Genomic DNA, 12,206 nt, shown 5'->3' on the forward strand with positions numbered 1-12,206 from the left:
AATGCTAAATTAATTAAGTATAATTAAATTCTTATATTTCTAAAGCAAAGTAACATTAAATTACATAAATAAAATACAAGATTCTTGCTTATTAGGTTGTATATATCTTTTTTTTAAAGTAGAAATATACTAGTCTCTTAAGAAACTGTCTTTTTGAAAGACGTATCTCAAACCCAGCCCATTAATGATTATGTCTACTTATCGTATTCTTAATGTCTACTTACATTATCCTTAATGCTTACCTACTGTATCCTTGATGTCCATTTTCAATATCTTAAATGTTTACTTACATCATTTTTAATATCTACTTATACTATTTTAAAAAATATATAATAATTCAACCCAATTAGAAATAGTCTTTCCTTTATTTAATAACAAAAGAAGATATAACATCTCTCTAAATAATTACGATAATTATTTTTAAAATATTAATTTTTTTTTATAAAATCAATTTTATACAACAGAATCCTTATTCTTCTCGCTCCTCTGCCCATTTATTACTCTCCCTTCTCTGCTTTCCTTTCTCCTACTCCAAAATTGCTCCACATTCCAGCCGTCTTCCATCAATCATGGACACCGAAGACCCAAACCCGTCACAAAAACCCACCCCAATAACCCGTCTAAACACCTTCATCGCAACCAGCCGGGTCGGAAAACGCTTTAAACTCACGCAACGTAAAACAACTTTCACTACCGAACTCCGCGCCGGAACCGCCACTTTCCTTACCATGGCTTACATCTTAGCAGTTAACGCTTCCATTTTAGCCGATTCAGGCGGGCCATGCTCTGTTTCAGATTGTATTCCACTCTGCTCCGACCCAAATTTCCCTACCTCAAACTGTTCGGGCCCCACCCGTCATGTCATAATCCCTGACGAAACCTGTAAATTTGACCCGGTTAATCCCGGGTATAATTCTTGCTTAACGACGATCCGAAAAGATCTGATCGTAGCCACCATAGCATCCTCCATAATCGGGTGTTTTGTCATGGGTATATTCGCTAATTTACCTTTAGCGTTGGCTCCGGGAATGGGGTCTAACGCTTACTTCGCTTATACCGTCGTTGGTTTTCACGGGTCGGGTAATATCTCGTACGAAACTGCTCTTACTGCTGTTTTGATCGAAGGAATAATATTTTTCATGATTTCTGCTGTTGGAATTCGGGCAAAATTCGCTAAGTTTGTACCTAAACCTATCCGAATCTCTTCCGGGGCAGGAATCGGGTTATTCCTCGCATTTATCGGGCTACAAAACAGTCAAGGAATCGGATTAGTTGGTTACAGTGGATCAACTCTGTTATCACTCGGTGGGTGTCCGAGTTCATCCCGAGTTTCACTCGCTCCAATTCAAACATTTCTAAACGGTACCGTTTCACTCCTTCCCGGCGGAACAATTTCCGACGATATATACTGCTTAAACCACCGTATGGAAAGTCCAACATTATGGTTAGGAATCGTCGGTTTTGTAATCATTGCATATTGCCTTGTTAAAAACATTAAAGGAGCAATGATATACGGCATCGTTTTCGTCACCGCCGTGTCCTGGTTTCGGAACACCCAAGTCACGGTGTTTCCCGACACTGAAGCCGGAAACGCTGCGTTTCGGTACTTTAAACAGGTTGTTGATGTTCACACTATCAAAAAAACTGCCGGTGCCCTTAGTTTTAAGGGGTTCGGTAAAGGACCCTTTTGGGTTGCACTAATCACATTTTTTTACGTCGATATTTTGGATACAACAGGGACACTTTCATCTATGGCTAGATTCGCTGGCTTTATGGACGAAAACGGAGATTTCGAAGGCCAATATCCGGCGTTTATGAGCGACGCTTTTTCGATCATTATAGGATCACTTCTAGGAACGTCACCGGTAACTGTTTTTCTAGAATCGTCAACGGGAATACGTGAAGGTGGGAGAACAGGGATAACGGCGTTAACGGCAGGTTTTTATTTTTTCTTGGCACTTTTCTTTACGCCATTATTAGCGTCAATACCAGCTTGGGCAGTCGGACCGCCATTGATTTTGGTGGGTGTTTTGATGATGAAATCAGTGGTTGATATTAATTGGGATGATATGAGAGAAGCAATTCCTGCATTTGTGACACTAATTTTGACACCTTTTACTTATTCAATTGCTTATGGGTTAATTGGAGGAATTGGGACATATATTGTATTACATCTTTGGGATTGGATTAGGGTTTTATTAACTAAATTTGGATTTGTTCAAGAAAAGTTGACAAATGGTGGAATTGAGATTAATGGAGGTAGTAGTAATAGTAATCATGGTGATAGTAAAGTTGATGGAAGTATTAGACCACTTGATGTATAGTATTACTTCATTCATTATGAAATATTCGCACTTAATTGACATATTGTCTGAGAAAATATGACTACTAGTGGCACGTAGAATAGAATGGAGGAAGTAATTGCTAATATTAGTAGTTATTACTTTTTAATATAGGACAAAATTGAATTTTTTATTTGAATTGAATTTTGGTTATTTTATTTATTAGGTAATTTTGATTTTTTGTTGAAGGAATGGGTGAAAAGGATTAAGGGGATTGGTGATGAATTAGATTCATATTGATGTACAAATGTTTAGTCATATAAAAGTAAAGGTTGGAAACTTTTTTAATGGTATATTCTCTTTTTAGCTTGTTTTATTTATTCCCTAGAGTTTAGTTTCATGATTCACTTGAGTATGATGATTTTGTGGTTTCTTGTTCTTGTTCCTTTACTTTAATTTCCTTGTTGATTTATAAATTATCTTTGGAGTGTGCAATATTTAAAATGTTTAATATAAGTAGACATGTTAATTTTTGATTCGACACAAAATTGGGTCGAAGTCCAATTGAAAATCGATGAGTCATAACTCGAAACCTAACTGGCCCGACCCATCAAAAGTAGAAAAATTTTAGGTTAAATCCAAACCTAATCGTTTTGACCTTTTTTCTAATTTCTTTTTTCAATTTTTCAAATCTGCATCATTATTTTTTGGTTGGGATCTACTATATCTCTCGTTAGTTTTTATATTTGAGTTTTAAAATTTATTTTGTAATAAAATTTAGTAGTAAAAAATATTTTTAAAAAACTCAAGACCACTTGAAACGTTTTAAACAACTAAAATAAAAAAACAACTCGACCTGAAGATAGCTTGACCCGAAAATGAGATGACGAAATCATGAAAATAATCTAAACTTACATTTATGATTATTAGGTGAAGTATTGGATAAGAGCGTGTAGTATAGTATTACAAAACGTGTATTGGTCATGAATTTTCTATATACATTAAATTTTTAGCTTGAGTTTCCAAATTCTACTATCTTGATAAGGTATGAGGTTGATATGACCTATGAGCATCTCCACTTTCAAGTTGAGAGTATTATGAGATTCTCATGACCAATTTGATGCCTTAAAAAGTGAGAAAACCCCATGAAAGTGAAGAGAATACAATTTCACTTCATCTTAAGTTTCAAATCATTGAACATCTTAAGCGGGACTTCTTATCGTAAGAAAAAGAAAGAAAAGAAAGAAAAGAAAGTGGATCATTCTTAGAAAATATTAAATTTAGTATATATATAGTTGGCGAGACATTATTATCTTTAATTTTTAATAGAGTTTACTACTTCTGAAAATTTAATTAACAAAGTGTTAATATAAAATGATCATATATTAAAAAGTAGAAATGTGAGTAGTCAGTTGAAATCATACAAATCATTATGAAATGATCATACTAGAAGTCTACTTTTTGCAACCTTAACTATATATCTTCTATATGAAGACGATAAAAAATAAATTTGATGATCTTTCTCGAGCTGATAGATTCTTTGAGTACATTCTCCTTTATGAGTATGGATTGTTGCCTTTCTTTCATCCAAAACCCTAATTATAGTTTCTATAGGCGGGATACACTAGATACGATGATAATGTAACTACAAATTAAGAATCATATTATATAATACTATTAGCAAATAGATTGAAAATAAAATGACAAATATTATCCCTCATTGGTCACCTTTAGCTCCACTAAACTTTATCCTTGCCATAGGGAGTGGGAACTTGGAAGTTAGAATAGAGAATTTGACATAATTGCCATACATATAAGTGAGGACTATGATATGTCTTTATATGTGGGTGTGTGGCCATTTTTGCTAACAAAATATCTTGGTACTTATTGCATTGTGTACTTCACACTTGAAATAGTGGATACTCTACTTTTTAACTTCGGAAAGTAAGCTTCTAGTTTTTGTATGATGCATATAATTGGCATTTGAATCTAGGTGTGGAGGCATACATATCATGTGAAAACAATTAATTTGAACCTTTTTCAATTTGGTGCATGAGTTCTAGTGGTTACTATATATTTTAGTTTGTTATGCGTATACTATTTTTATTCATTATTTTTATATATGTGCATTCGATTAAAATTTATAGTCTTAAAATGACGCATAAGAAGATAATATTATTGATATGCTACACCTATAAATGCCACGTTGATACCATGTGAGAATTGTATGTTGATGTAATAACAATAAAACAATCGCAAATCTTAACTTGATCCATGATTGACGTTTGATTGCTCAATCTTTGCAATTGGAGGCACATTACAAGTAGAGTTTTATAATTTTTTTGCGAATATAATTAAGTAGATTAAATCAGTAAAAAAAATTTTATTATATAAAACACTTCTCATAATTATGAGAAAAAGTTTGTAATAATCATACAAAAATGAATCCTTTTGACTTATTGATTTTGTTGAATATGAATGGAGTCTTCGAATCCTACAACAATTATCCAAAAAATAAAGTACTTGACAATTACTAAAAAACAAAATGTACACCATGCAATGTTTTGTCCAATTTCTCCACACTATTCGACAATATAAAGACATAGAAACCCACATTTGGGCCTCATGTATTAAACTTTCTTATGTACGGGTTTGTATGGTAAAGCTAAATTAATTCGCAAACTCTCAAATTGGACGATTTTACGTAAAACCATTTATATTAAATTAATAATTTAATATGTTTTAAAATAATTACTTATAATCTTAAAATGGCTATTTATGATTTTTAAATGAATATTTTTTATATTCTAAAGGTAAAATGATTTTGAAGTCTTTAAAAAAAATAATATAAAGATTTAATTTTTTATATAATAAAAGAATGATGATATTTTTAAAAACTAATCATTTAAATGTGAGATATTCACAACTCCATTTTCTATAAGTAAAAGAATTTTTTATTTTTTGATATTTCTACTCACTTTATTTAAAATCTATATAGGTGCAACGAATGTACTTTTTCATATTTTTTTCTTCGTAATTAATGATTTTGATGATTTAGACTTATTTTCATATATTATTGGATAATAAGCAATAAGATGATTATAACATTAATTATAATTTGTTAATATGATTAAAAAGGGTGTAACATAAAGAAAAGGAGGGCATGAAGTAGTATACCAAACATAGACATATAATTTGATAAAATAAAAGATGTCATAGGGATAGGGGACTAAGAATGGAGTAATAGTATTTATAATAGAGCAATCACATGTTTCTTATCCTATACAACTTTTATGGACCTTCTCAATTAAATTAATTTCCTGCAATATATTCAATTTTATTAAATTATTCACCAACCTCAGCTAATCTTTATTCACTCCTTACATATATATATCCTTTGCATTTACAAAGAAAGCAAAGGGCCATGACTATAGTACGATTTGGGATCTTTTTATAGGTACCCATCAAATCCTTTATTTACTCCTTTAGTCCCATCCTTCCTTTAAGTCGAAACAAACGAATTTTGCACAAAAATTATAAAATAAAAATAATAAATTATTTAAATTGTGTGAATGATATTAAAAAAAGAATTACAATGTCTAAATAAGAATAAAAAAATGATAAATATATCATATCCGACCTTTACAAACACATAGCTCCTCGCTGGAGTTTAATGTGGCACTCCAATCCCTAACTAATATATCTTGTACTTATGAGCCAAGAGCAAATGGTATATATAAAAATAAAAGAAAAAAAATACATTATATTTACTTTTCAAGAAACATCTAAAATAATATTTACATTAATTAGTAATTAAGTAGCATTTTCAATTTAACAAACCAATCCATCAACCATTTTGCTTATCCAAAAGTATATGTACAATTGCTTTCCACTAAAGAGAAGTTATGATACTGAGACACACTACCCTAATCCTCACCTTTCTTAATAGCATTATCCTTCATTAATTTCATTAATTTAGTTATAAAATTTTACTTAAAAATATACTCCGTTCTTTTATGTTTGTCCAATTTAGAATTTTTAACTTTAAAATTAGAGAAAAATTTAGAAAAGATTTTTGAAAGATAAATTAAAGATAAAATATATTCATGTGAACAGTGACGGATCAAGAAAAAAATAAGTGATGTCAATTTAAATAAAATGTACCTATATTGAGTTTTGATCCCTGATCACATGTGTGGTATATATGCAATAGATTAACCAACTCATCTAAGGCCAATATTTACATGTAACGTTTAATTTTTCTTTGGATTTAAGTGATTTCAACTGATATCAGTGATATTGCGCTAGATTCACCAATGCATGTGAAATCTTGTTAATTAGATTCATCTTCATGCTAGATTTACCGGTGCATGTGAGATGTTGTTAATTAAAAATTTCATCCATACAATTCATTCTCTTTCTTCACATATTACAACTTTCTTAAAATTTACATATTTTCTCTTTGATGCAAATCAAAGAGGATAGAGGGAGTATAGTTTTTGGTTTCGAATTTTGATGGACTAAAGTAAAATGGTTCATCAAATCATGTGTACTTCTTATTTATATAAATTTGCACATGACGTTTGATTTCAAAAGTCAATCTGAAACAATTTTTTTTGTCTTATAACTTACAAGGGTAAGGTAGTTGCATATAACCGACCTTTTTGAAGTTCAACATGTGTATCTAAATTTTTCACATGAATTCTATTTTTCTATTTATATTTTTATTTTCTACTGTCTCGACATGTAAATCTAAAATTTTCATATGCTTTCAATTCGTACCCTCCTCCAAATCATCTTTGATCTTTCTAGCCCTCGATCAAAGTCCTTTATTCTAACCTTTTGTAGTAGGTTAATCCAAATTTTCTTGTGTTTCATATATGTAACACTGATTACATAGTAGATTGAGAGAATCAAAGAACTAAGTTCAATTAATACCAATAATCTAAAAAAGCTATATGTGCTCTGCAACTAAGATAAGATGTGAATCTTAGGACTCTTTTTATTTACGTACTATTGCTTCTCTAGTGGATATATCTTGTAGCTATATTCGTAGCTAATTGTACCTATTAATCCTAATTAATTATGTTTTTATTAATTACTCCCCTTGAATTAGAATCCATAATCATTGATAAAAGAATCAATTTCATGAAGAGCCTTCCGACACGTAGTTTGCCATGAAGATACTAAAGCACAATGCATTTACTTTTGCTAATTTGCAGTTGGCACTTGGCCTATAAGTACATTTACCTTCCCAGATTCTGATTTCCAAATATACATCTCTAATTATTGTGTTTCTTTATTACCTATAATTTTTTATTAATCAATAATGAATGTTTAAAATATAATATTACCCCTTCATTTCATATTGTTTTTTATATTAATTATTTGACCAAACAGCTCTTACAATTTTAATTAACATATTAAATATGTAATAAATTAAATAATATGAAACAAAGTGAGTAGTGGGATCAATATACTACGGCTACTTGTTTATTATTCATAAAATTAAACCCCCCAAAAAACTACATTTTATGTATGCTTTATGGATTATGATATGATTATGGATTAATTGGTAATTGTGTATAACTTATCATGATAATAGAATAGGCAGGTAGTGGACTTTAAAGCTAACATACTCTTCTTAACTAGTTAGTTACTTTTCTTCTCGTTATAATTGTTGGTTATGGAATGGAAAGTGGTGGTTATAAGACATGCATTGTCGTGATGTGTAAATTTAATTGGATATGGATGGAGATTTTTATGTTGAGTAGAAGGTTTGAAATTTAATTTTTATTAGGTGTAGGTATCAGCTGCGAGGTTTTTTGACTGCGTGTATTCTTTTTACTCTCTTTTTGAGGGGGAACATATATGGCTTGTCCGCATCTTTTACGAAAAAATATACCTCCACCCAAATTTTACTTTATGCGGGATACTAAGAGTGTCTTTTACCTTTTTTATAAGGATATGAGGACAATTTTAGAAATGCGCCCTCATAAGTAGGGGCGAAGTCGGAAATTAAGATAAGAGAATCAAACATTTGATATGCTTTCATAATAATTATAGTTGAATAATGGTTGTATAAATTTATCACATAATATTAAATTTATAGCTTACATGAAGACTGGAACATCAAATATCATTTCTACTAATTTCACAAATTATTTTTACTTGATATTTTATACTTTCTTAATCATCCCTTATATATTATATTATATATTATAAATTATAAATTACTAAAGAGTGACGAGTTAAAAACATAAATGGTTGCTTTGCCACTTCGCATAAGTAAGGATGTGTATTATCAGATTTCATTATTTATAGGTGTTTGATAAACGATAATAATAAAAATTTTAGATAAAAATGAATATGAAGAAAAGAGTCATTGCAGTTGTCCTCTCATTTTATTAGTCTAATAACACTATATCCAAGTAAGTTAATATAATCTTATTGATGAGAAAGCAAGAAAAGGACAATCATATTATATATGTTTGTATAATAAATACAAATTAGGTGCACATATACATTATATATGATCCTAAGCTAGGGAATAGAATTAGAATTAGAATTAGAATTAGAATTAGAATTAAAGGGACACATTAAGTTAAAAGAGAGAAAGGAGAGAACATATTCTAGGCAACTTGTTGTCCCAACATTATTGATTACTTGGACATGTTATTTGGTACCCACATATATATATGTGTGTCCAACTATTACCCACATTAGCTTTTATTTTTAAACTTCAATAATTTATATATATATTTGTATTATATCCTTTATTTTCTACTTTATGCTTGATTGTTTAGCAATTATTGATAATCAACTTTGTGATATTTTAAGGGTTACATTAAGGAATAGTGTAAACTAATCTAGGATATTTTTATGCAAATATGCAATAAAACTTTTTCACTTTTTGATTTACAAATGATTAAAACTAACTACTTCCTCTATTTCTTTGCATTCGTTACTCCTCAATTACATAAGGAATAGTGTAAATTTCTTTAGGGGTATTATAGACGAAACAATATTTTTTTAGTGGGGTAATGATAATAGGTTTTGAAGTAGAATAGAGAAATAAATTGTAGATTTTATCGGGGTATTATAAGTGAAGTTATGTCTAAACTAAAGTATAATGAGATAAATTTAGTGGGACAAACTAAAATAATAGGTAAAGCAAGAGTACAATACAAAAATTAAATGGAATACTTAAACATTAAAAGGGCTTTTCTGAGTGCCATCTTGTGGATCAGTAAAATTTGTTCATTTTGCGGGTATACGATGGAACATTTGAAAATCTTTATCTACGTTCAACATCAAGCTTCAATCGCGATTGAATATTCAAACACTTACACTATAAAAAATCTCTATATCAACTACCCAAAGTAGTTAAAAACCATTCGATATAAACTTATACTAACTAATTTTTGACTCTTTTACAGTCAGAAGAAATACAGTCAGTATTTCAGAAATCATTTGGAATTTCTGCCTGACATAGTACAATAGGAAAGTTACTCAAAAATTCCGACTAACACATTAGCCATAAAATATAAGGAAATTTCTAAATATATAAGAAAAATAGTCGGAAAGCATTTTTTCTAAATTTCATCCAAAATGACAAAAAAAGTTTGAAAAAATTTTCGATTATTTTTCTACCAATTTTCGGCTAATATGTTAGTCAAAAAAAAAAAACTTTCTTTATTTAAGAACGCTCTATCTACCAAACAAACTCATTTTCGAAACTCAAATATTTAGAACACTTATTTGAACTTCATGAACACTAATTGTGTACTCTCGTGTATTTTCGTGCGTATATAGTGAAACACTAGATTTATGGTCGCTGCAAGGAACACGATAAACTAGATGTATTCAAAACAGATTTGATGCATTCATGTGTGACTTTTGAATGGAAATTCAATAAGTGTGTTAATGTGGGTGTATTAAGTTGAGTCTTGATGATTGTGGTTTATGATGATGATTAAAAGTATGAATTAATGAGGTAATGAAGTGTGAGTTAATCATAAAAGTTATGGGACTTAATGAAGAAGTGCAAAGCTTTATCAAGATGCTCTACTATGCAAGTCGAGCAATGTTGTCAGAAGCTCTCTGAAGTGCCGCTCGACCGAGCGAGCTCCAGGGTGGGTCGAGCGAGCAGACAGAATGCAACCAGAAACTTCCTGTAGCCCGCTCGACTGAGCAAGCCCCTGTTTTGGTCGAGCGAAGTCTCTGATGCTCCTAGGATGCTGTTTTTGACTCTTCAAGTACTTAGGGATGTTTCATTATCATTTAATCATAGTTTTAATGTACATAATGTCACTTAGTGTGATTTTTCCTATAAATAGAGAGCTCTCATACACTCAAAAAAAATATCATCAAACACCACCCCTAAGCCAAACACATAGCCTTTTGATTTTATCTCTTACTCAATTGTAATAATTCACTTGTAAGAGTGTTTTATACTCCTTTGATATAATATAAACAAAAAACTACACACGACGGAGGACATAGCCATCATTAGGTGAATCTCCTTAAATCTTTATGTCTCTTTGCAAGTCTTACATTATTAAACATTTGTTTAATTCATTGTTATCATTATCGTTCATCAAAGTTCTTAGCATCGTATCGATTTTGGCAATTATTTCAAGATGAAATATCCAAGTTATGTATAAAGCAATATATACTACTACTCCTATTCTAACCAAATGTTTATTTTCCTTATTTGACAATCTTTTATTTTTTATTTATGTTCTCATGGGATCTAATTATTCATATGTATTATTTCCCCGTAATTTTTCTCTTACCCAATTATTTTATGTGGTTCTCTTTTTTAAAATTGATGCATTATCAAATAAAATATTTAATTAGAATAAAAGGGAATAAGATAAACAATATGCATGATTTTGATATTTTTAACTTTCATCATAAAGGAGTCTACATAATTCTTACTGGATTTTTGAATCTTTGATTCGGAGTAAAATCAAAGTGTAGAAAACTCGACTAAGAATAGGTAATGTGTATGACTCTAATTGCTAGGATCGAAACGATGCGAAGTACTTTGATGACCGATAACGATTTCAATGAATTAACAAATATTTGACGAAAATAAAAATTGCAAAATAACACAATGATTTAAGGAGGTTCACCCAATAATAGCTATGTCCTCCGTGGTGTGTAGTTGCTTGTTTGTATTTTAATGGAGTAAAACACTCTTACAAATGAAGTATTACAATTGAGTAAGAGATAAAACAAAAGCTATGTGTTTGGCTTAGGGGTTGTGTTTAATATATTTGGATGAACAAATGAGCTCTCTATTCATAAGGGAGATCATACTAAGCAACATTAAATATATAAAAGCTATGAATAAATGATAATAAAACAGCCCCAAGCACTTGAAGAGTCAAAGAAAGCATCCTAGGAGCATCAGAAGATTCGCTCGACCAAAACAGAGGCTCGCTCGGTTGAGCGATCTACAGATAAAACAATTATGTGTATTTGTTTCTTTTAATTGAACTTTTGTTATATTTTGGAACATTGCTTAATTTGAAACTTTGTCAATTTATATAATTTCAAATATTATCGTTGTATTTGCACTTTAAAAGTTAGACGACTTGATGAATATTTTATTTTAAGTACTTGAATGTTGTAAACTTCAAATACATGATTGCTCATTTAGTGGAAAATATTAGAAAAATCTTATTAGTTGAAAATTTTTATATAATTTTATTCAATTAGACGTAAATTGCATAGTATATTTTTTAAAGTTATTTTAGACAAAAATAAGTTTGACTCAGATTCAAATTCTGGATTGTTAGATATAAGGGTCTGGGTCTAGATTCAAGTTTTCGAGCCTATACGAATCTGCATGTGATCAAAAAAAATAGAATCTACGTCTTCGAACCTAATTGGATCTGACCTAAATCCAATCCA

At 30.1% G+C, this 12,206-nt stretch overlaps 1 protein-coding gene across 1 annotated transcript; it reads left to right on the forward strand.

Annotated features, from left to right (window-relative positions):
* Positions 1–474: 474 nt before the first annotated feature.
* LOC130803220 (adenine/guanine permease AZG1) lies at positions 475–2,656 on the forward strand. The gene has a single exon (XM_057667388.1). It carries the CDS (start codon positions 570–572, stop codon positions 2,322–2,324), a length of 1,755 nt encoding a protein of 584 aa, XP_057523371.1. The 5' UTR covers positions 475–569; the 3' UTR covers positions 2,325–2,656.
* Positions 2,657–12,206: the final 9,550 nt, after the last annotated feature.

Source organism: Amaranthus tricolor, chromosome 16 (assembly GCF_026212465.1).
Source record: "Amaranthus tricolor cultivar Red isolate AtriRed21 chromosome 16, ASM2621246v1, whole genome shotgun sequence".
Classification (NCBI taxonomy): Eukaryota; Viridiplantae; Streptophyta; class Magnoliopsida; order Caryophyllales; family Amaranthaceae; genus Amaranthus; species Amaranthus tricolor.